This window comes from Cyberlindnera jadinii, assembly GCF_001661405.1.
Source record: "Cyberlindnera jadinii NRRL Y-1542 unplaced genomic scaffold CYBJAscaffold_1, whole genome shotgun sequence".
Classification (NCBI taxonomy): Eukaryota; Fungi; Ascomycota; class Saccharomycetes; order Phaffomycetales; family Wickerhamomycetaceae; genus Williopsis; species Williopsis jadinii.
This window is the reverse complement of record NW_017963652.1, coordinates 1,247,723-1,270,609: the sequence shown is the minus strand read 5'-3', so window position 1 is coordinate 1,270,609 and position 22,887 is coordinate 1,247,723. Positions and strand designations below refer to the sequence as shown.

The following is a 22,887-nucleotide window of genomic DNA, read 5'->3' as shown; positions in this document are numbered from 1 at the left end:
AGCACCGCGAAATGTTGAAGATCCCAGAGCAAATGCGGAAATGGAAAAAAAACACAACACCCTTACACCACCTATAAACCTTAAAACTCGAGACACATCACCTGTGTGTGTCGAAGAACATTTACTCCAGGACGACGAGCAACGATGACTCTCAAGACTATTTACATTGCTAGAGTGAGTTTTTCAGATCTCGTATTGCCATGTGATGTTAACTAACGTGTTTGATTTCCTTAGCACGGGTACAGATCTAACTGGTTACCCCCACCGCATCCTAAGCCTGTGACAGGTATCGATGGTGATCCGCCGCTAGCGGAGCATGGGTTAGAACAGGCACAGGAGTTGGCCCATTACATTCTATCGATTCAACCACAGCCTTCGATGATCTTTTCGTCGCCGTTTTACCGGTGCTTACAAACAGCGACGCCAATTGCGCAGCTGTTGGACTGTGATATCGTATTGGAAAACGGTATCGGTGAATGGTATAAGCCAGATAGACCAACCATTCCAAAGCCTGCTGATTGCCAGATATTGTCCCAATGGTTCCCCAATCTGAAGGACACGTGGTCCCCTGTTCATTATCCATCTACAGACGGTGAGAACGAAGAGCAGATTATGAACCGTTGTAAGGTGTTCTTATCAAAGTTCATCCCAACGTTCGAGGAGAAGTATCCTGAAATCGAAACCGTTCTGTTTGTTACCCATGCTGCTACAAAGATTGCCTTGGGTATGTCACTCTTGGGATTCTCAAACGTTCGTGAAACCATTGACGATGAGGATACAAGGTTAAGAGCCGGATCTTGTAGTTTGGATGAGTACCAGCTGGATAAGGAAGGGAAGTGGGAAATTGTCATGAATGGCAATTGTGAATTCCTCACTGAAGGAGAGGAGATGCATTGGGACTTTCTCAATGCACATGAAGCTGGCTCTGATGCTGATATAAAGGCAAGAGATAAGAGGAACAGCAAGAAGGCAGAAGGAGACGAAGAGGAGTACGAAGACGTTTATGTCACTTTAGATGTCCCATCGAACAATTTCAATACATCCACGATCCCTCCAACAGCAAAGCTACAAGTCTCAGGATTACATACAGAGACTCCTCTGTTCATGGTCAACAACGACGTTTATCAAGGTGATTGGAAGAACTTAGTTGGCACTGAAGTGGCATTCACTGAGGATATGGAAGAGAAGTACAAAGTCAGTGATAGGATTCAATTACACGACGTTAACCCGTCATAGATAGGTTATAATAGTAATGATTTGATCTGCGTAATGGACATTGGTGATGTATTAACAGCGAGCGAAGCTACAGCAGCGTGATATGCAAAACTGGTGATGTTCTGATAACCATCCACAGTCATGGCTGGTGGCATCTGAAGGACAGCATAAAAGCCAGCGACGTGTACAACTTAGAGAAGACCTTAAACGGGATTGACCTTGAGTATCCAACTGGGGAGCTGGACTGAACCAGTAGAAAGCGAGTATTCGGTATAAGTGGTACAAATCGATGTGGATACAAAGTATACACAGTTGGAACCACTGTATCTTAAACTGTACAGTGCACTAACCCCAATTGGACAAAGACTGTCTTTGATGTTACTACTGCTTAAGCTGGAGTACCAGCATAGGTCGTTCAAGTTGACTGGTGATGAATTGAAGCAATATTGGTAGTCAGGGATAGATCCAGATGCTTTTAACCCAGTGTAGATGGATGTTGATTCTCAAGGGAACAATGTGGCTGTAGATGAAAGCACAGTGTTTTTACAACACCTTGGTGAGAAGTACGATACAGAACAGTTGTGCCATCACGATCTTACTTCACCTTTGAGCCGGTAACAGACAGAGTGGATAGAGTACGATACTGCCAATTTTGCACGTACCCAGGTATATGATCCTGGTAAAGGGCTTGTTCCAAGAACAGACCCACCAGGTGGCAGAGAACAATACGAGATGTAAGAGAATGGTATTATCACGGTTTAGAGCAATACAGCGACCTGAAACAACGGTTGGTTTGTAAGTGATGACCTCAACATTGCGGACATTACGATAATCACTAATGCTCAATTCATCACTCAGCACCAGGGGATAACCTTGGACTCGTACCCAGCTCTTAGGGAACAGCTCAAGAAGATACTAAGTAAGCCTGATATGCAAAAAGTACTTTTCCTTGACCAAGTAATTCATTCACCAATCGATTAATTAGTTCTTTAGAACAGGCAGATATATACGAGTTGTTCGCTCGTAATCAGCGAACTATCGTTGTCAAACATTTTCAAAGAACGACAACAACTACAGCAACAACCACTACAGCAACAACCAGCATACATTATAGCTAAAATGACCTTTAAACCCTTCAAACATCCTTTATTTGACAAGCTGAATACGAAACGATTCATTCTTGCTTCCACCTCGCCTAGAAGAATTGAAATTCTCGAACAAATGGGGTTCAAGAACGTTGAAGTAATCCCATCCAATTTCGAGGAGAATCTGAAGAAGGAGGACTACGAACCAAAAGAAGTGAGTGTAATCCCATTATATGGTGTTTAGCTGATTCCATGATTGCTAACAATCAATCTCAGTACGTAAGACACACTGCTATAGGTAAAGCGCAAGCTGTTTATGATGATTTAGTGAGTAGTTCCGTATTAAGAGTGGTATGATCACTACTAACCACATTTCACCCAGAAATCAAAGAATGAACATGAAAACACGGTTATATTAGCAGCAGATACTGTCGTTGAGCTGATGGGTGAGATCTACGAGAAGCCAATCGACAAGGAGCACCAGTTGAAGAACCTGAAACATTACAGAGATTGTGCCCAGCCTCAACATGTACTCACTGCTGTTGTTCTCCTCGTTGATGGCGAGATGGATACCATGGTGGAGCAGACGAGTATCTACTTCGATGAGACGTTGAGCGACGAATTCCTACAGAGCTACGTCGATACTGAAGAGGGACTTGGTGTTGCTGCCGGTTATAGAGTCCAGTTGAGAGGTGCCTTGATGATGAAGAAAATCGATGGTGATTACTTCAACTGCGTTGGATTACCATTTCACTCCACCTTCAAGCTCATGGAAAAGAACATCTTATAGAGCATAATAAATCTATTACTACAGTTTATGGATGTAGTACTCCAGTGTATAAAAACGAGATGGGTACTCATCAGTGTTGGCACAGCAACGATTTCGTGCTGCTCGAACCGATGAGCTCTGGGAAAATTTTTTTGTGGGCTTTTCGAAACGTTTTTAGTTATTCTGTGTGTATGAAAGCGTATAAAACCAGCGAAGTAGTGAAGAGGCAAGTGGTCAAAATGGGTGTTAAATTAGGCAAGAAGACCGGTATCAAGCCAAAAAGAGACGTTCAAAGAAATGAGAAGGTGAAAAGTGTACAGAAGAAAGCACCAAAGGAAGAGGAACTCACCATTATTGATGTAAGTGAAGATGAGAGTGCGAGTGAGAGTGAGGATGCTGTGAATGAAGAAGAGGAGCAAGAGCAAGAGAACAAAGAAGAGGAAGACTCAGAAGAGGAAGACTCAGAAGAGGAAGAATTTGGTGGATTCTCCAGTACGGATGAGGAAGAGTCCGAAGAAGAGGAAGAAAACGAAGACGAAGCTGGACCAAAGAAGAAATCTAAAGAGTCGCACGAGGTGAAACAACTCCCAAAGCAGTCTGCCCTATCTACTAAACAATCTAAGAAGTTGAAGAAAGGGCTAATCTACATCGGTAGACTACCTGAAGGCTTCGAAGAATCCGAATTGAAGAAATATTTCAATCAATTCGGTGATATCACGAATGTGAACGTTCCAAGAAGCAAGAAGAGTGGTAGATCCAAACATTTTGCATTTGTTGAGTTCGATAACGTTGACGACGCAAAGGTTGCACAGGAAACCATGAACAACTACCTATTGCTCAACCATCAGTTGAAGGTTAACTTGGTGGACGAGGAGTTCAAAGCTTCAAAGAAGTTCAAGAAGAACTACTTCAGAGTGTCAAAGCCAAAGGAGGACCTCGAGACCCTCAACGCCAATGCCAACAAAAAGAAAGAACAGAGAAGAAAGGCCTTGAAGGATGCTGGCTTCGATTTTTAGAGCTGACCTTATAACTATATACGCCGCTGAATCGTCCCAGATCAAGATGACAAAACTTCCATTGACATTTCATTGGTGGAGAACCCACTGACACATGTAGCACCGATATCTACGATTTCCCTAATAGGAAGTCAAGGTCCGCTTTACCGGAACAGGGGATTTTTCCATTGCGATTTGTCCCCATGGATCCGCGAATATTTCCCAATGCGTGTAAAATATCCCCAACAAACCCTCCAAAGGCTACGGAACGAACAAAAACCACTTAATCGTTTGTGGGATTTTTTTTTTCTTTGGGAAAATTTGACGGGAATTTGGAATCTCGATTCATCACGAGCTGATAAAAGGGCCAAAAAAGTGAAATTAACATTATTCTCTTCTTCTTTTCTCACCTTCCAAGTTTTATCCACAGAGCAATTCAACAAGCTTCCGAAGATGTCTAGCACTACTACCAAGGTTTACACATTCGATGAGATTTCAAAGCACAACACCAAAGATGACCTTTGGATGGTGATTGACGGTAAAGTTTATGACTGTACAGCCTTCCTGGATGAGCATCCGTAAGTGGTTATTCTGATCATTAGTTATTGTCACTCCAAATGGTTCTAATGGTGCTAACTTTATTAAAGAGGTGGTGAAGAAGTTATGACCGACTGTGGTGGTATCGACGCTACCGGTCCATTCGATGTACGTTATAGAACGGCGTTTGCCTATTTGTTTTTTGGGCTTGCCTATCAGTTTCTGTCTCACCAGACGTGGACTGATTTCTTTTTGATAGGGACATGATACTAACGTGGAATCTTATTCGTAGGATATTGGCCACTCTGAAGAGGCAAGAGAGATGCTCGAGCCAATGTTGATTGGTGTAGTTGACGGTCCATTGCCATCTTCATCTGGTCCAGGCGCATCTGCAACCACTGGTGGTGAACAGAACGTTGGTTTGGTCATCGCAATCATCGTCTTGATCCTTGCCATCTTGGGCTATGTTCTCTTTGCCCAATAAGGGGGATATCATTGTGCAATACCATAATAGTGAACAGTCCTGATCTCTGCCTCCGTCTTGTTTTTGACAAGCTGTGACTGGGTTCTCGGTTGATTTGTGCAGTTGACTTGTGCGGTTGATGTTGGCGCGCGCGCGAACGCGCGTAGCATCGGCCAATCAAATCACTGGAATTTACAATTCATGTGTTTATGGTTAAAAAGTAATAGAGGAAGCAATTGGAGAGGGTGGAACTAAGCGAAGGATGAAGTATAGAAGACCAGAGTATAGCCATGACGGCGAAGTTGTATTTATTGGAGAGTGTGCGTTGTTTGAGTTGTCTTTTCAACGCATGGTTGTGTATGTAATACGCGCCTGCTTTTTAACGATGTGTGTGTCGTTGAAGCACAACTATTGTAATGAAAGGTCGCTGGATTTATATATATGCACTTTGGAGGTTTTTGATATTATATGGTTGCATTATATACTGTGATATCAAGTATCAAAGCCAATTGATTTGGTTTGATGATCTCTGGACTGGTGAGCCGTTGATGTAGTCTTATTTGCACAGGTTAGCTACGCGTGATGCTCTCGAGGTATAACTACGTTGTTCAGGTTTGGAAATTGAAGACAGGGCATATTCTACCGACCTAATTGATTACATATCAGGGGGGATAATACTATGTACACTGCCATCAAAATGACCATGAGAAACAATTAGTATTATATTAAAGTGGCATTATAGGGAAAATATTAAGAAGGGAATGTGTCAAATGAGCGAAGAATGTCTTCACATTGAAAGCGCAATGATCATTGGTGTTGTTGGACTGGAACCTGCTGTATTGGTTGCTGCTGTGGGTCGACAACGTATTCACCTTGTTGTTGGGCATAAAAATCTTGCTGTGGGTCTACTCCAACCTCTGTGCCTGCGTTATTACTGAGTTGTGCACTAGTAACATCACCAGCAACCTCCTTGTTGGCTTCGGTCTCATCATAAGGTTGTTGTAGCTTTGCCTCACGTCTGTCAATCATAATCTTACCAACAAGAGCAATAGAGAGTGAAACGAATAGCAACACACTGAAGACAAATGCCGTCCAAGAGATTCCTAACCAGGTATGACCCTTATCAGCGACGGTTCTGTATGTTTCACTGGTGTATGTATTGGACAAATCGTCCAACAGCTTCTGAGCGGTACCACTGGCGACAACCATACAGATCCATTGGATAAATGTGAAAACCATACCAACAATGTAGACAACATAAAGGGCGAATGGGAAGAAGAAACCAACTGGTAAACCAATAAGCAACAGAGCAGTCGTCAGACATGCGAGGACAAATCCACCAAGGGCACTGTTATAAATGGTATTTGCCTTTCTGTTCAACTTACTGACACGTGGCCAGTCCTCATTTAGGCTATAACCTGATGGAGTATCAAAGTTGTTCGACAGCAAGGCAGGAATATCAATCTTGTAATGGGAATGGGAAGATGTGCAACCATTGGCTCTGTAGGAGCCTGTGTTCACCAAGCCGGCACTGTTGACGGTACGAGAACCGGAACAGTAACCCCAAAGACCAAAACGGAAAACATTGTCCGTGAAGCTTGTATTGGATATGGTCAATTCTTCATCTGGAGTTGGCGTCAATGGGTACAAAGCACTGAAGTTTGCCTGTGAAATATCGAATTCAAGTAAGTATCTTTGAGGACTTCTTGAGGGGTTTGAAAACACCTGAACACCCGAAAGGATAATGGCCAATACAGTGCACAGTAGTGGAGCAATCCAAAAGTAGTAATTCTTTAAATTCAATTGCATTGGTGTGTAATTGAGCTAGTTATTTTGTTGAAACTTGTACCACAATTTGTAAACCTGATTGGTAAAAAGCCCTATTGGAAAAGAATTGAGCGAACTGAACAACAAATGGTCTTTATATATTAAGCTGTCAACGTTAAAACAGATGACCCAACATTGCCAAACCACATTTAGCAATTGGCAACGAAAAGAAAACTTTTCTCTGCCCTTGAGGAAGTACACGCAACAACAGTACATGCAAAGTAACGACACCACATCATTTTAGTTACAAGTGCATGGAACTTACACAGGCAGCAAACAAAGCAGAGGGAAAATGGCCAGTGTGTAGCAGAAACAAACCACTTCATGCATGATGATGATATCAGAAATGAACTACAGCTTCATGGCCAGACACACCCTTTTCCCACGGCTCAGGGCCCTTGACCACTCCACTGCGAGAGGATAGGGAAATGAACACAGAGAAGACTGGAAATTGAGCACAGATAGGGTGTAGCACACAACACTTCCCATTTACACACACACTGTTGTATCACCCTCAGTGCTGTTAAACCACCTCTTTGTTGAACGGACATTTGCTGCTTGCTCTTTCTCCTTGCGGGTGTTAAAAAAAGTTTGTCCGGGACTTTGTCACGCTGCTTTCATGCAGCTAAATGCACGATGAGTTTGCACTTTTTTGTGCCATTTTAACGTTTCAGAGTTGAAACATATGAACGCCCCAGGGCATTTGCGGAAACTGAACGGGGACGGACAGATGTTGTCGCTTTGGTCGTCCCGGTGAGACGCTCCTTGTGCCTTAACTTTCGTCATTTAGCTTTGTTATTCTGCTGTGCCGTTCGCTCGCACAGTCATGGACTCATGTACCAAAGACCATGTGATTAATCACTACGTTGGGCCAGACTTGCCTTATACGAGCAGAACACCGCCGCGCATCCTCGATTGGCGAACTAAACAGCACCGCTCTCTGTGTATTGTCCATGCAGTGTTACAAACCTACGCTCTCTTCGTATATGTTTGATGTGCGGTGTATTTCGAGTTTATCGTGATCATTTCAGGTTAGGCACTGACACGCTGGGCAGGGTCGTGTCTTTGTTAAATGACTCGCATTGCGGTGTGGTTCAAAGTGACATTAACGGGCTCTTGAGGAAGTTTCGTTACTCATCGTCTGTGACTAAACTCTAAGCCACACTGTAAGAACTCATTACTGGGCGCGGTCAACTTGATTGAAAGACGGTAAATGCCATGATGCACATCGATATTTAGCGGAATCTCTTGGGGGGAGAGGGTTGGTTCACGCGCGTCATAAAGTGAAAGAAGTGACGCTCCACCACCCTGTTGTTGACTAATTAGACGTCTACGAAAACCATCTCATAATGAAATGACATCATGAGTCATCCGTGCCTCTATGAACCTGATTGAAACGGGATATGCAATGTGTATCTTTAGATCTCTCAAGAATGGTCTGTGTGTGACAATAGTGCCCGAACTTCTATGCACACGATGAGTGTTCAAAGCAGAACCTCCGAAATGTGTATCCTACGCTATTTTTGGCCCTGGTTTATCTATAATGAGCCCGTTTACCCCACGAAGACATTCAGAATGAAGGCATTCAGAATGGGAAGGACTTATACCATCCACCAGGGGTGCACCGAGCAAATGGCAAACAGTCGACGTACAACGGACTGACCATCTGCCAATCCAATTGAACTGTACCGGAACTCGGAACGCCATATCTCGCTGCGAATGCTTACGTAATCAAGTTTAAAGCTGGGCCTCAAAGTACTCTTCAGGCACGAGCAATCTCAATTGGCTGCCATATTCAGCTGCTGTAAGACAGCATTTCCTACCACGAGGAAACGGAGCCCCTTCTTGGAGCCCCTGGTGCCCCTGTGTAGCAGCCCAGCGCCTTCTCACTAATCATCGCGCTCTGATTGGTCAACCTCCGCTTCCGGCGCTTTCCCCGAGACCGGCGCGTTTATAGTGGCTCACTCTCTTACAGAAAAGACATGATCGATGCGATGAGTCTTTCACGTATAAACCAGGCAAGAGAAAAAAACAAACAATTTCCGTTCCTCTTCAGTTTATACATCGCTTGAAAGCATACACTCCATTGTGACGAACTAATGTCGAGACGTAACTTCTCCACAACTGTCTGCAAACTGGCAGGTCAGAACCTTACAGAGAAGATTGTACAGAGATATGCGGTTGGTTTGCCAAAGGGCAAAATCGTCAAATCTGGAGATTATGTCTCTATCAAACCGGCACACTGTATGTCACATGACAACTCATGGCCAGTGGCTCTCAAATTCAAAGGTTTGGGATACAAGAACGTCAAGGATAACAGACAGATCGTCAACACTCTAGATCATGACGTTCAGAACAAGAGTGAAAAGAACCTGGAGAAGTACCACAACATTGAAAACTTTGCAAAGGAACAAGGTATCGATTTTTACCCAGCAGGACGTGGTATTGGTCATCAGATCATGATTGAAGAAGGATATGCATTCCCATTAAACTTGACGGTTGCGTCAGATTCCCACTCAAACACTTATGGTGGTATTGGTGCATTGGGTACCCCAATCGTCAGAACAGATGCTGCTTCAATCTGGGCAACTGGCCAAACGTGGTGGCAGATCCCACCAGTGGCTAAGGTCGAGTTGAAAGGTAGATTGCCAAAGGGAGTTTCTGGTAAGGATGTTATCGTTGCACTCTGTGGTGCTTTCAACAACGATGAAGTGCTGAACCATGCAATTGAATTCACAGGTGATCATTTGGATGAGTTGTCCATTGACTACAGATTGACTATCGCCAACATGACCACCGAATGGGGTGCTCTTTCTGGTGTTTTCCCAGTGGATGAAACTCTCATCAACTGGTACAAGGAGAGATTGCAAGTCTTACCACAACCACACCCAAGAGTTAACGAACAGACTGTGCAAAACTTGATTGATAACAGTGTATCTGCAGACTCAGATGCTTATTACGCTAAGCACTTGACTTTGGATCTGTCCTCTCTGTCTCCATACGTCTCTGGCCCAAACTCTGTCAAGATTTCAACCTCCTTGGCCGATCTCTCCAAACAGAACTTGAAAATCAACAAGGCTTATCTCGTGTCTTGTACTAACTCTCGTCTCTCTGATATCAAAGCTGCTGCTGAGGTCATTAAAGGTCACAAAGTTGCTCCAGGCGTGGAGTTCTACATTGCAGCTGCTTCGTCCAATGTTCAAAAGGATGCTGAACACGATGGTGCCTGGAATGCCTTGTTAGAAGCTGGTGCTATTCCATTACCAGCAGGTTGTGGTCCATGTATCGGATTGGGTGCTGGTTTGTTGAAAGAAGGTGAGATTGGTATCTCTGCTACAAACAGAAATTTCAAGGGTAGAATGGGTTCTAAGGATGCCTTGGCTTACTTGGCCTCACCGGAACTTGTTGCTGCTTCTGCGGTGTTGGGTAAGATTGGTGGTCCTGAGGAGATTGGTGGTGGTCCAGTTCACGGGGCTCATGGTATTGTGAAGTCCATTGATATCCCAGAGAAGCCAGTATCTGATGAGAGTGTCTCTAGTGGAGAGACTGCAGGCGTTGAGGTGTTGGAAGGTTTCCCAAGATCCATTGAAGGTGAGTTGGTTCTCTGTGATGCTGATAACATCAACACCGATGGTATTTATCCTGGTAAGTACACATACCAGGATGACGTTCCAAGAGAGAAGATGGCTCAAGTTTGTATGGAGAACTACGACTCTGAGTTCGGTGCAAAGACCAAAGCTGGTGATATTATCGTCTCCGGTTACAACTTTGGTACCGGTTCCTCCAGAGAGCAGGCTGCGACTGCCATCTTGGCTAGAGACATGAAACTCGTTGTTGCTGGTTCTTTTGGTAACATATTTTCAAGAAACTCCATCAACAACGCACTGCTTACCTTGGAGATTCCAGATTTGATCAACACCTTGAGGGAGAAGTACAAAGACGCACCAAAGGAACTCACCAGAAGAACCGGATGGTTCCTCAAATGGGACGTTACCAGTGCTACTGTTACCGTCAGAGACGGTCCAGAAGGTGACATTGTACTTCAACAGAAGGTTGGAGAGTTGGGTACGAACTTACAAGAGATCATTATCAAGGGTGGATTAGAAGGATGGGTTAGGGCCCAGTTGAACGAGTAAACATATACAACATTGACTCTGCATTGGTTCTTATTTATATTTATAATTGTCGAGTTACAATTATCACTCACGGTGTAAACCATCTCGTAGGCCATGCATTATTACACTAAGGAGAAGAAGCTGCTAATGTACAAATTTTATATCCCATTTGGTATAATCAGGATAGCGATGGGATCTCCTTAACAATCTCGTCAAAGTTCTCACGGTATTCCTCAGCCTTTTCGCTGTTCTTCTTGTTCTTACCACCGCCTGGAACAATCATCACCACTGACGTTGGTCTCTTTGTAGCGCCCGCTGAGCCCAAGTCCTCCTTTGATGGGACAAAGAGGTAAGGGACTGTAGAGTCCTCGCACAAAACTGGCAAGTGTGAAATGACGTCTGGTGGAGAGATGTCACCAGCGATGACGACAAGACCCTTCTCTCCTTTACGAAGCGCCTTCACAACCTCCTTAACACCTCTCTTGACGTGCTTGGCCTTGGACGCCTTCTTCACAGTCTTGAGCACTTTCTTATTCACCTTCTTCGTTGCCAAAGGGTGAGCAAAGGCGAGAACCGCTGGAAGCCTCTTCTCGTAGTTGTCTTCACTCTCCTCTTTCACTGATTTTTCCTTCTTGGCCATTGTGCAATGTGGTTCTAAGCGCTGTAGCTCTTGATGCTCGTTGTGGGCTCTTTCGAACTCAGTGAAAAAAAAGCTCAACTGCGGTGGAAAATTTTCGTGCTAACGATGAGCCGGAACTCACGCGCTCATCGCAACTTCCGAGGGCTCAGGCTCAGGCTCGTGGTCGGAATAGCGCGATATCTTTCCCAACCCTCGGATCTCGAGCGCTGAACCCCGTCGGTGCAATTTGTTCCCCCAAAGGCGCTGAAAAGGCCTGGAAAAAATGTTTCGATGGACGATTTTTGTTTGTTTTGTTGGTGCAAGCTCTTCTGCTCTTCAGGTACTTTGTGTTTAGGACAGCGCTTAGGATGAGATTAACAGTTGGAGGAGCACGTTTCTTCTCCAGTACGAGAGCCGCAGCCGGGAAAGCTGGGTGCAACACCGTTGCGCCTGTTCACCATACCGTTAAGATTGACAAGAACAGGCTGTCACCACGGTTCCCAGGGCTTCAGCATAGTAAATTGGACATCAGACACCCTGGGTATAAGCCTACAAGCACGTATCAGGATAGAGTTGCTGAGTACTACAGCAACTCCGTGCAGTCCGATCTGTTGCTCATCAACGCACAACACGGTGAGTCGAGACAGCCTGGTTATAAGAGAAGAGAATGGGACGGGTCCTCACCTTTCCATCTCAACAGATCTCTTAGAAAGCCAAAGGGGTCTGACGCTGAGACGCCAGACATAAAGCCGCACAGCGCGGCCAACGTCCCAAAGATCGAGGCGATTCACATCAACTGCTACGTGGAGCAGGCAAAGGACAACGTGAACCATGCAATCTCTGCGCTTGTCCAATTACAACAGATCACCGGAGTGAAGCCAAAACCGATATACTCCAAGACGAACGTCTTACACTGGAGAGTGCGTGCCGGGTATCAGATGGGTGCCAGCGTTGTGCTGAAGGGACGTCCTATGCACCAGTTTATAGCGACACTGACGGAAGTTGTCTTTCCAAGAATTAGAATGTTCAAAGGTGTTTCAAACAAATCCGGTGATACTTTGGGTGATATTCAATTTGGTTTGAGACCAGATGACGTGAAGTTCTTCCCAGAGATTGAGCAAAATCAGGATAACTGGTCAAAGACATACGGATTCCATGTTAACGTTGTCACGTCTGCTCAGACTGATGCCGAGGCTAGAACTTTGTTAAGTGCCTACGGTATCCCATTCTATGGTTCTGAAAAGGGTGTCAAGCCAGAAAACGTTGAGTACTAAACTCCATTACACACTCGCTCTTGTATATATACTCGTATAAAATCTAATCGCATACTCCTGCTATATACTAAACAAACCAAAGAGTTATATTTATTCATGTTTTTTTGCTTTCGGTCACACTACTAACTTTCTAAATATACAAACCACGATGATCAAACATGTGTCACTTTCACCTTGTTGGTGTTGCGTGCAATAGCTGCAACTTTATCACCCATGGATAAGGCCAAGCCTTGACCCTTAGAACGGATTCTAACGTGTCCAACAATTGGGCCATCGACTGATTTCTCAATACACAGGTTGGCAAGTGCATCCTCGCCAAAGGAGGATCTTGCGTACAAGTTGGCACTGAGGAATTGGCATTCTTCGCCGATAACTGCACCAGGGGTTAGACATGCCATGTTGGTACCCGCAAGCAATGCGTCCAAGTAGTCCTTCAGAGATGGCAAGTTGGACTTGATGGCAATCTTGTTCTCCCACTCAAACTCATCCCACATGGTACGGAATCTGTTCTCTGAACATTTTCCTGGTTTGATGTAAGACATGATATCAACATGTACATCGTTCAAAATAACAATCTTATTCTCAAGACCATGCCCACCATCGTACACAATGTTACCGAATATCACACCGGTGTCAGCGGAAGTAACCTTGATTGTGGTTTGGATCTTGAAGAAACCATGGGCTGGGATGTTTTGAGTGGTTGGCTTGTCCAACACCTTCAAATCACCCAACGTGGCAAATTCAACATGTAGATTGCGCAAAGTTTCTGTGGTTTGATTGACGAGAAGAACGTCAAGAACAACGTCAAATTGGTGGACTTTAACATGGGCTTCGGCATAAACTGGGTCAGAGAAACCAGTCAATTGCACAATCTTGTTCAATCTTGATGAGAGGTCCTCTTCAACTTTGACACCAGTAGCAGCACTTAGGTCACTATCTTCAACATCGTCATTGTCAATCTTACCGAATTGTCTGAAGTGAACAACATCATCAACTTCTTGTCTATGCTTTTGAAGCTCAGCAGCATCCCTCTTTGCCTTCTTCTTATCTTCGGCAGCCAATTGAACCTTGAAAGCATCCTTGGTTGCATCCAAGAACGCCAGTTCCAAAAGTTTCTTATTGGCTTCACCTTCAGCGATGTAGGTTATAGCGGTCAAGATTCTCTCTGCGGAGTCCTCATCAATCTTTTTAGCAACGTAATAAGAGTCACCAACTCTTAAAATACTAACAAGAGTCAACATACCTTCAGCCTTTAGGGCATTAAGAACATCAGCCTTTTTAGAAACCTCCTCAAATCTGAGGATCAATTTAACAAAAGTAGAAGCGAGAACAGCTGAGGTATAGAAGTCACCATCAAATATAAATTGACGTAATGGTGGTCTACTTTGCTCCTTCTTGATCTTTTCGATAGTAAGAGCGGATTCAGTGGCATAAGTTCCATCTGGCAACACAACTGGCTTGTGTGTCGATTGAGCATCCTCCTCTTGAGTCTCTTCAACATCGCTGTGTTTTTTCTTCTCGGATTGAAGAATTGGAACTTCACCAATACATTCACGGATTGATTTCCATGAATTTTGAATGTCCTTTTCAGTTGTAGAATATTCTCCAATAATCCAGAGAGCACCACGGAAGACTTTGCCAGATTTAATCTCGTGCAGAGACGAATTCAGGCGAGTAATAATGGTGGACTTCAAATCTGGGTATTTCTCAATCACCTCCTTGATGAAGGCAAGGATATCCGTGGCAGCAACTGTGGAGATTTCTGGCAAGAATTCCAACAATAGATCAACAACGTCAGTGGCAGTGACAGATGCAAACTCTAGCGCAGTCTTGTGAATGGCGGAAATCAACAATTGGCGGTAGTCAACAGACTTGTCAGCATCTGAGTTAACAGTCTTTTGCAATTCCTTCTTATAAAGCTTCAGAACATCGTCAACATTACGGCTTGAGGTGAGTTGCAATGCCAAGTCAATAGCTTTCTTTCTAATGTCGAGATCTGGCGTGGACAAGACTCTTAAGATGTCCAATGTGGAATCCTCTAAAATTCCAGGGTTCTTGTTGTCAATCTGCTCAATTCTCTCGAGTACGATCAACTTAACGTTGTTATCAGGTTCCTTATTGACCAACTCAATGAGTCTAGTCGAGGCCAATGAAATTACTGAAGGATTACTTGTCAATCCCGTCAAAGTAGTTGAAGCCTCAAAGGCAACAGCATTTGATGGAGAGTCAAGCAATTCTGTAAGCAAAGCAATGTACCTCGTTCTGAGTTCCGGCGCCTTGTCTTTTCTAATGAATTCGATAAAGGCCAATTGAAGCAATGGGTCGAGTGTACTCAATGCAGCAACGTTGTCTTGGATATAACGCAAAGCAGCGTTTCTGTCGACATTACCCAGTGCTACAAAAGCATTACGCTTGCAGGTTGGGTCTGTCTCAGTAACCAAGAAGTCATTGATGATTTCAGGAGCATCTGGTATAAGGTGATCAGATACCGTGTAGATGGTGTAAATGGCAAAGATCACGTACTTTCTGACATAGGCGTGACGGTGTTCGAGACAAGCACGAGCTGAAGGAACAAGTTGTTCAAGCAATTCAGGCTCGTGTAATTTAGTCAAGAATCTCAATGTGTTACCACGGATATACTCATTTGGATGTTGCAAATCTCTCTGAATGGCGTTACAAACAAGAATCATTTCTTGTCTCAACTTACCATCGCTCTCCACCTTTGGAACAATCTCCCAGTAAAAGTACAGCAGCTTCTTCAGCTCTTTGTTCTTAGACGGCATAACATAACGGATAACATGCATCAACAGCTCAGGCATTGGGTTGCCATCCAACATGGTCACAAGAATCTGCTTCATGGCATCGATCTTGGACTCGTCTGTCCCCTTCTCCAGAAGGGCTCTAAACTCAGACACCGAAGCCTTCCCAGCTGGATTCGGGTCATACACCAGAGTATAAGCTGCGTCTGTCATTCTTCAATGTTCAAAAGAAGGCACAAACTAATCAGGAATCAAAAGAAGGTTGCTATACAATGTTAGTCCTCAAACCCGTATATGTGTACATGTGTGTGTGTGTTGTTTACTTCAAAAAGGGATCGAATAACAACATGTTGGAAGTTATGCTCCACACACAAGACGGAGAGTCAACGAAACAACACACTCCACGAATTGCTTCCAACGCTGACTCTGATGATCAATCACTCACTTTCTAAGATTGATTAACGCTTGCTTTGATGAACAAGCTGAAGAGGTTTTGTTAGAGATCAACAACGGGAAAAAGAGGTTGACGTTTTCAATTTTCGAAATTGGCCCAAAAGGGCGCGCGCTCGGGCTTGACTTCCGAAAAGGGGTACACTAAACAAACACGATCTCTATAGTAGAAATTAGTTAAAGAATACTATAAACGTCCAATTAACTCATTCTTGGATATCAGGGTTGGCTATGAAGAGAGTCATGTGACCCTTATCACCGTCTCTGACAGTTCCACTCCTTCCAATGGATATCTGGGGTGAAATCTTGTCGTTGAGCAATGTTCCGGATCGAGTCACTGAGGGGACACTGTCTCTCTTTGGAGAGAAACTCATTGAAGAATGGGACCCAGGAGAGACGAGTGCACCTCCTATGGATGTGGTTGTGGAGTTCGCTCCTATTGAATGGCCTGTGTCGTTTCTTTTCAATTCAGAGGATCCACGAGCAGCTGTGGCAAGTGACTCATCATCGTCATCATCACCAACTTCCAATGCGAGTTGGCGTTGTTTGATCTTTCCATGCTTCAAGTCGTTCTTAGTGACCCGTGAGCTTCTCTTATAAGAAGTTCTCCAGCTGGCCTTGGAATAATCATTGTCTGATATTCCAATAGGCAACCCCCACTGGGAAGCCTTTGCATTTGTATTGGCTATTCCAGTTCCAAGACGGAGCATTTCAACATAGTTGGACTTCTGCGGTTCGTGTTGAATAACAGGACGGCTTTCGGCAACTTCTTTCACAGAATTGTATGTGTTTATTGGTTGTGTCAAAGAAGCACTCCTTCCAGATCTTGTTGGGATATCTGGTGGAGGTGGCCTGCGTCTTCTCTGACCACCAGCACTTAAATAAGAAACAGGTGCCACAACTTCATTAGCTCTTCTGTCATAAACGTTCGTCGCAGGTTGTGGTTCATACTCGGACTGCATTGGTGATGCTGATTCAGGAGGTGAAACAATGGACTGCTGGGGCGTGGAAATTGACGGTTGCATGCTGCTTGACCCAACAGATAGATTAGAATCAGAAATGTTATTATGGAGAGCCCCAACTCCCATGCTCTTGTTGTTTGGCGAATCAATATTGAAATGAGACATTTGTGGTGATTTCGCTGTAAAGCTCAAAACTTCAGAACTTGCAGTGGTTGACCTATTCAGCAGGTTAAAAGTTTCCTGATGAACCACACTGTAATCTGCTGTGGAATTTCCCTCTGGTTCAACAATTGAATCTTCGTCACTACTTGAGTAATTCCCATCGTTAACGACATGAAATACCCGTGGTCTTTCATTAACCTCGGGTGTTATAGGTTGTCTTGATAATTCATTGGTTTTCTCATCAGATGAGATAAAGTCTTCATTATTAGTTGTCAATGGCAGCTTTTCAGAAGACTCGAATGGATAAACGGAACTTCCGGCTCTTGATGAGTGAGGAGACTCTATAAGCGGTTGTGTATAAATATCACCAGGGACTATTACTGGTGCATTTGACTTCTGCAAATTGAAAGGAACATCTTGTTGTGTGATAAGATTTAAATCATTAAGAGAATCAGATCTTGGAAGGCCCTTTGATGAACTTGATTTCTCGTTATAGTCCAATCCAGATGAATTGGTCGGTATGTAATTTATCTGCGGTGCAGTTGAGCTGTTCGATTCAAATGATTTGTCATTTTGTTCCTCATCACTTGATGATTCGTCATCCAATAGATTTTGTCTTTGTAGAACGATTTCCTCTGACGACGAATCTTGGAACAGGGAATCACGTCTCCTCAATGGACCTGGACTGTCTATTGAAGGGGTTTTTTGGATACCTGACACTGCTTGATCTAGGCTTGTAGGTAGTTGGATATCCTCCTTGAGTTGGTTGCTTTTATTCAGCGGAGTAACAGGTGAAACATCGCTCATTTCCTCTTCAGTGTCACCATCTGTCTCGTAATGCACTCCTCCTGGTTGGTAGTTTTCAATATCCTTCATAATTTCATCGGAAAGAGACAGTTGCTTTTTATGTGTTTGCTCTCCGGATTTGGTTATTAAAGCAGGTATAATCCCCAAGGTCTCACTCTGTGTCTTTCTATGGAAGTTTAATGGCTTAACCTCTACACTTGATTGGTCACCTTCATTGCCTGAGTCCTGCTGTGATTCGTCCCCTGTCAGCTGGACATTATTCATATCTGATGTTACACTGTCAATGTTAACGTCACTTGTTTCAACAGTATCTTGTGCATCGTAAAAATCTGCCGTCGAAGAGCTTGCGGGCCTAGAGAGTTGTAGTCCAGGAGCACTAGGTGGCATAAAAACTCCTGAGAGACTTTCATCCTCGTTGACAAAACTAAAGTCTGACTCAGAATCCTCTGATTCACTCAACTGTGGTTCAGTCTTGTGTGTGAAGTTTTCTTTTTGTTCATCTTCATTATTGGGAGAAACAAAGGATGAAACATTCTCCTTTGGATGCGTATCTTCCTTCAAGCTCTTAGAGTTAGAGGAATGTACCGTACGAAATGGGTCGTTAACAATCTCCACTGATGGCTTAGCCATAGCCTCTAAACCACTATCCACTTTTGAAAGGGACTCTTGAGATGAATGAGCCATCATAGGTTCGTGTAACTCAAACCCTGATGGAGGTTTTCTTCTTGGTAGAGAGGCTGCTTTGTTCATGGTTATTGGCTTCCCTTGAATTGTGAGAGGAGGAGCAAAAGACTTCGTGTTGTAGTCGGGAACCGGTGGAACATCAACCATAACATCTAAACTGGATCTTGGAATATCAATATCCTGTATCGAGTCATACCCATCTCTTTCACTTTCAGAACTCTTGCGCGCGAATAGCTGTGGTGAATGAATATGTGGGGGACTGAGATGTGGAAGGTGTGGACTCTGAGGTCTCAATACATGATGTGAGGTTGGTGATGGAGCCCTTTGTTTTGGTTCAGGTGCTGAAGATATTCTTGGCTTCGCCGAGGAAGATGTTAGAACTGGTACATGTTTACCAGATCCTATTGTGGAAATAGACTGCTTAGGAACCGATGGAATTGTGGTACTGACCGCAGCTTGGGGATGGTGCTGAGCCAACGGTGACTTCTTTCTGTTTATAACTTCAAACTTGGACTCTGGTTTAGAGCTCCTGAAGGGGAACAGAAGGGATCTCCTCTTTGATCCGTCACTACCCATCCTTGGCTTGACTATAGAAGAGACAGGATCAATTCAAAACCTGCTTGCTTGCAAACCAATTCAACTGAACGCTCTTTTGATTATATACCCACACACATACACAATGTTGATGTTTTGAAGCAGTTGCGAATTTCGAGCTATCTCTGGAGCGTGTGTGCCCTGTGTGTTTCCTCGGCTACATTGCGGTGTACGGATGTACCGGTGTTAGGGTTATTAGGTGTCCGGATTAACCCGTAAACAAGGGATTCATGGTAATTACATAAGTTGTGTAAGGTCCTCATTAGACGAGTCCCTTCAAATACCTGAGTGCCGTCAAGTTGCCTTCCGGAAGTCCTGTCAATGTCACGGTTCTATACTTGTTATCCTTAATTGAGTCGCCAATGACAACATTACTGTTTGATTTGGATCTGATTTCTTTGATTTTGAATCCGCCTCTTCCAATGACATTACTAACACTGTCTAGTGGGATGTCGATGACTTGCTTTATTGGCTCTAAGTCTTTAATCTTTTCTTGACACGTGCCTTCTGCTTCTTCAATAGTTTCCAGCGAGTGTTGTTTGGGGTCATCCTCCTTAGAAAGAAGATGTGTGTAGTCCTTGTTAATGAACTTGACAAACAGGTCTCTGCTCTGATTGAGCAGTCTCTGTGTAGTCTCTGGTGTCTGGTTTGTGAGATGAGTACCAACAATTGGTATTCCCTGAGGATGTATCAAAACTGTAGAGTCGGTAACCGAATCATGAATATGTGAAACAACATCTTTCAACGTCTCAGTCAGCTTCGGCAAGTGTTCATTAGCGTAGACGGTTTTGTAATTGGAGAAAGGCAGAAACTCGGAGGATAATTCCACGTTCAACCTTTCGAGCCCTTGCGTCGCACATTCTGGCACTAGTAAGGTCAAATGAAACAGTGTATCAGTGGTGCATGTTTCGAGAATACTCCCAAGGGTAAACGCTACCAGGGCAGTAGCATGTACCACCTGCTTTGCATTACCCAGTAACACCACCTCTCTGTCTACACTGGCCTCTATCTTATCGGTGACTTCGAGCACCTTCACCTGGGACTGTTTGGCAATCCATTCAATATGGCTCTCCCCCGGCGGACCCAGTAAGATATCGCCTTCTGTAGAGGATATCAAGAGTCTGAGTCCAACGTCTTGATCTGCCTTCTTTCTCCCATATATCGATTGTAACACGCCCTTGATTGTCTTGTCAGCAGATGTTTTGCTCAATGGTTTATACGTGTCAATGACTTGAGGATGAGGTTCACCATTTGACGGTAACTGAGCGGACTTCCTGGTTCTCTTCGTCACTTTCTGATCACCATTCCCATTGTTCGTTGATATAGTACGTTTTCTTGGTGGCATTCTCTTTAGCTCACTTATCCTTCAGTCTCAAGCTGTTTGGTTGGTATATTTCATCTGTTTACGGTGTCTTCTTGGTGAAGCTGAGGAAAAAATCTCTCCCTGTGTGGAAAATCAACAACAGACAAAAAAAACACAGATACAGAAACAACATCAACAGGGCATCAATTGCATTAGAAGCGTTGAAGTTATACGCTGTGACGTTCTCAATTGTCTCTTGAAGCTGTCACACAATGAAGTACTCACCGTATAGTTCAATATTGGCTAATTCATCTTTCGAGTTCGATGGTGACGATGAGTTTGACTCGAGCTCTCCGTTTCTGGTCAAGTCATCACCTCTCAAGTCACTTTCCAACAATGTTGATAATAGTATAGAAACGCCCTCAAAGTCGCCGGTGTACAGGATGAGAAGAAATGTTGTCTCCTCTCCATTGCACAAGTCCCCGTATAATGTCTCACAGCTACTTGGATCTCAAAGTCGAAAGAACGCTGACGAGTTGAGCGACTTGCTGAAGGATTTCAACCTGAAGGATCGTTTTGATATTGTCAAGGAACAAGCGAGTACTAGGTGTCCCAGGTTAAGGCCGGTATCCAGACCCGTGTCTGCATCATCAAGTGCTAGGCAGACACGAAGATCGTCTATTGTTCTGGACTCGACAACGGGATTGGAGATGTCGGATGAAGTAGGAGCACTCGATGGCCAGAGAGCCAAACTCGAGCTGGAAGACAGCCAGCAAAGGGTTATATCTAGCTTAGAAACACGACTCAAGAAAAGAACTTTAGAAGTTGATTCCATGATCAAGGCTATTGAAGATGAAAAGAGGCGTATTGAAGAAGAAAGGAAGAGAAGAGAAGAGGAGGAAAGAAAGAGATTAGAGGAGGAAAAGAGACTTGAAGAAGAGCGTAAGAGGAAAGAACAGCTAGCAAAGGAGAAGGCTGAACGGGAGAAGAAAGCTCAAGAGGAAGCGCAAAAGAAGCTTAAAGAAGAAGCTGAAAGGAAGGAAAAACTAGAAGCTGAACAAAGGGCTATAGAAGATGCAAAGAAAGCTAAGGGATTGACAAACTTCTCTGAGATTGACTCCACTTTCCAACATTACAAGCAGATGATTGTGGATATCAAGAATGATATAGTTCTGAAGGTTAAAGAGGATCTACAGACAAAAAATGCCATTCTTAAACACAAGAGAAAGATCAATCCGAAATTTGGACAATTGACAAACAGTATGTCACAACTTCATCGTGTTAGTGATGAGGTTATTACCTTGATCAATGAAACCAGGGGTGTTGAGCTTGCATTCAAATGGATATTGAACTTTGTTGCAAAGGCTATTGTATCACAAGCTGAGACAGAGGTAAGAGTTCGACCTGATTCCTCTTTGCCATTGGCAAGGTTAACTCTGAACATTCTATGTGAGTTCCCGGAATTGAAAGAGTTCTTAATGGCGAGATTTGTGAAGAAGTGTCCTTATGTGATTGGCTATACGTGTGCAATTGACACTGTTGAAGGACGTCTCTGTATGGGCTGGAAAAGGCATGAAGATGATAAATGGGAAGAGGACATCAGTTATGACGAGAGGATGGCAGGGATGATGACGTTATTCAGCGTGCTAACAAGGCTGCCTCTATCACCAAAGTACTTTGGAACGGTATCACACCCATTGCCCCTCTCTGAGAACTGGAAGATGATGGCTAGATTGTTAAACCAACCGAAAGAACAGCTGACAAACACCCACTTCACAGTGGCATCCTCTTGGTGGGAGGCTAGTGCGAATGAGATAATTATGAACTATGGTAGACAAGGTCAGAAGTTGTTGGAAATCATATGGACTCAATGGGTAGATTCTGTCGTCGATAAGAAGTTCACCAGTGCCAATACTTTACGAATCATTGGTGAAGATTGGAAAAACTCAGGCACGCTCAAGACGTTAACTGAGATGGAGCCTTAGACATGGAGGTGATTATTGCATTATTACTGTTCGTGTGACATCATCCTTGTATTGTATATTGACGCTATTTGCGGTCTTTAAATCGATCATATCCGCTTGGGTCATGAATTGTGACTATATTTACTAATCGTAGTACTTATGCATTGCCGTTCACTTAACCCATTTCATTGGCCTTGCTCGGAGCTTATGGCTGCTGGTGGAAACCCCAAAACTTGGGTGACCATCGGCAATTGTACGCTTATATCATGATATGTAAAGAATTGTCATCTTGAGGTTTCAAGT

General features: G+C 43.9%; 12 protein-coding genes across 12 annotated transcripts; 7 read left to right on the top strand and 5 right to left on the bottom strand.

Moving 5' to 3' along the window:
* The first annotated feature begins 79 nt into the window (after nt 1-79).
* On the top strand, nt 80-1,279 carry CYBJADRAFT_134464 (transcription factor TFIIIC, tau55 subunit). Its single transcript, XM_020213121.1, has 2 exons — nt 80-174; nt 235-1,279. Exons 1-2 carry the CDS (start codon nt 145-147, stop codon nt 1,234-1,236), a joined length of 1,032 nt encoding a protein of 343 aa, XP_020073340.1. The 5' UTR covers nt 80-144; the 3' UTR covers nt 1,237-1,279.
* A 1,045-nt stretch (nt 1,280-2,324) lies between these two features.
* Nucleotides 2,325-3,114, top strand: CYBJADRAFT_165601 (nucleotide diphosphatase). Its single transcript, XM_020214111.1, has 3 exons — nt 2,325-2,514; nt 2,577-2,627; nt 2,683-3,114. Exons 1-3 carry the CDS (start codon nt 2,335-2,337, stop codon nt 3,088-3,090), a joined length of 639 nt encoding a protein of 212 aa, XP_020073339.1. The 5' UTR covers nt 2,325-2,334; the 3' UTR covers nt 3,091-3,114.
* Nucleotides 3,115-3,557: 443 nt separating this feature from the next.
* NOP15 (rRNA-binding ribosome biosynthesis protein NOP15) lies at nt 3,558-4,085 on the top strand (the record flags this gene model as incomplete). Its single annotated transcript, XM_020212095.2, has 1 exon — nt 3,558-4,085. A coding segment is annotated over one exon (528 nt), but the record flags the coding sequence as incomplete, so codon positions are not given.
* A 432-nt stretch (nt 4,086-4,517) lies between these two features.
* On the top strand, nt 4,518-4,959 carry CYB5 (Cyb5p; the record flags this gene model as incomplete). The annotated part of the gene is made up of 3 exons (XM_020212304.1): nt 4,518-4,642; nt 4,712-4,769; nt 4,894-4,959. Coding segments are annotated over 3 exons (249 nt in total), but the record flags the coding sequence as incomplete, so codon positions are not given.
* A 912-nt stretch (nt 4,960-5,871) lies between these two features.
* Nucleotides 5,872-6,873, bottom strand: CYBJADRAFT_170748 (uncharacterized protein; the record flags this gene model as incomplete). Its single annotated transcript, XM_020216148.1, has 1 exon — nt 5,872-6,873. The coding sequence occupies one exon, from the start codon at nt 6,871-6,873 to the stop codon at nt 5,872-5,874; it is 1,002 nt and encodes a 333-aa protein (XP_020073336.1).
* A 2,117-nt stretch (nt 6,874-8,990) lies between these two features.
* On the top strand, nt 8,991-11,027 carry LYS4 (homoaconitate hydratase LYS4; the record flags this gene model as incomplete). Its single annotated transcript, XM_020212422.1, has 1 exon — nt 8,991-11,027. One exon carries the CDS (start codon nt 8,991-8,993, stop codon nt 11,025-11,027), a length of 2,037 nt encoding a protein of 678 aa, XP_020073335.1.
* Nucleotides 11,028-11,184: 157 nt separating this feature from the next.
* Nucleotides 11,185-11,646, bottom strand: NHP2 (snoRNA-binding protein NHP2; the record flags this gene model as incomplete). The annotated part of the gene is made up of 1 exon (XM_020212432.1): nt 11,185-11,646. One exon carries the CDS (start codon nt 11,644-11,646, stop codon nt 11,185-11,187), a length of 462 nt encoding a protein of 153 aa, XP_020073334.1.
* Nucleotides 11,647-11,993: 347 nt separating this feature from the next.
* MRPL7 (mitochondrial 54S ribosomal protein uL5m) lies at nt 11,994-12,899 on the top strand (the record flags this gene model as incomplete). The annotated part of the gene is made up of 1 exon (XM_020213521.1): nt 11,994-12,899. The coding sequence occupies one exon, from the start codon at nt 11,994-11,996 to the stop codon at nt 12,897-12,899; it is 906 nt and encodes a 301-aa protein (XP_020073333.1).
* A 76-nt stretch (nt 12,900-12,975) lies between these two features.
* SEC26 (coatomer subunit beta) lies at nt 12,976-16,140 on the bottom strand. Its single transcript, XM_020218035.1, has 2 exons — nt 16,104-16,140; nt 12,976-15,923 (listed from the first exon to the last, which is right to left on the bottom strand). Exon 2 carries the CDS (start codon nt 15,869-15,871, stop codon nt 13,052-13,054), a length of 2,820 nt encoding a protein of 939 aa, XP_020073332.1. The 5' UTR covers nt 15,872-15,923; nt 16,104-16,140; the 3' UTR covers nt 12,976-13,051.
* Nucleotides 16,141-16,267: 127 nt separating this feature from the next.
* Nucleotides 16,268-19,391, bottom strand: CYBJADRAFT_165597 (uncharacterized protein). The gene has a single exon (XM_020214110.1). The coding sequence runs from the start codon at nt 19,297-19,299 to the stop codon at nt 16,315-16,317; it is 2,985 nt and encodes a 994-aa protein (XP_020073331.1). The 5' UTR covers nt 19,300-19,391; the 3' UTR covers nt 16,268-16,314.
* A 34-nt stretch (nt 19,392-19,425) lies between these two features.
* Nucleotides 19,426-20,725, bottom strand: CYBJADRAFT_165596 (uncharacterized protein). The gene has a single exon (XM_020214109.1). The coding sequence runs from the start codon at nt 20,660-20,662 to the stop codon at nt 19,580-19,582; it is 1,083 nt and encodes a 360-aa protein (XP_020073330.1). The 5' UTR covers nt 20,663-20,725; the 3' UTR covers nt 19,426-19,579.
* A 96-nt stretch (nt 20,726-20,821) lies between these two features.
* GLE1 (nucleoporin GLE1) lies at nt 20,822-22,720 on the top strand. The gene has a single exon (XM_020214108.1). It carries the CDS (start codon nt 20,893-20,895, stop codon nt 22,603-22,605), a length of 1,713 nt encoding a protein of 570 aa, XP_020073329.1. The 5' UTR covers nt 20,822-20,892; the 3' UTR covers nt 22,606-22,720.
* The last annotated feature ends 167 nt before the right edge of the window (nt 22,721-22,887 follow it).

Coding starts and splice junctions, on each gene's coding strand:
- CYBJADRAFT_165596 (XM_020214109.1), bottom strand. CDS start 20,662: ATGCCACCAAGAAAACGTACTATATCAACGAACAATGGGAATGGTGAT.
- CYBJADRAFT_165597 (XM_020214110.1), bottom strand. CDS start 19,299: ATGGGTAGTGACGGATCAAAGAGGAGATCCCTTCTGTTCCCCTTCAGG.
- SEC26 (XM_020218035.1), bottom strand. CDS start 15,871: ATGACAGACGCAGCTTATACTCTGGTGTATGACCCGAATCCAGCTGGG.
- CYBJADRAFT_134464 (XM_020213121.1), top strand. CDS start 145: ATGACTCTCAAGACTATTTACATTGCTAGA. Junction 175..234: donor AGACTATTTACATTGCTAGA/GTGAGTTTTTCA, acceptor TGATTTCCTTAG/CACGGGTACAGATCTAACTG.
- GLE1 (XM_020214108.1), top strand. CDS start 20,893: ATGAAGTACTCACCGTATAGTTCAATATTGGCTAATTCATCTTTCGAG.
- CYBJADRAFT_165601 (XM_020214111.1), top strand. CDS start 2,335: ATGACCTTTAAACCCTTCAAACATCCTTTATTTGACAAGCTGAATACG. Junction 2,515..2,576: donor AGGACTACGAACCAAAAGAA/GTGAGTGTAATC, acceptor AATCAATCTCAG/TACGTAAGACACACTGCTAT. Junction 2,628..2,682: donor AAGCTGTTTATGATGATTTA/GTGAGTAGTTCC, acceptor CATTTCACCCAG/AAATCAAAGAATGAACATGA.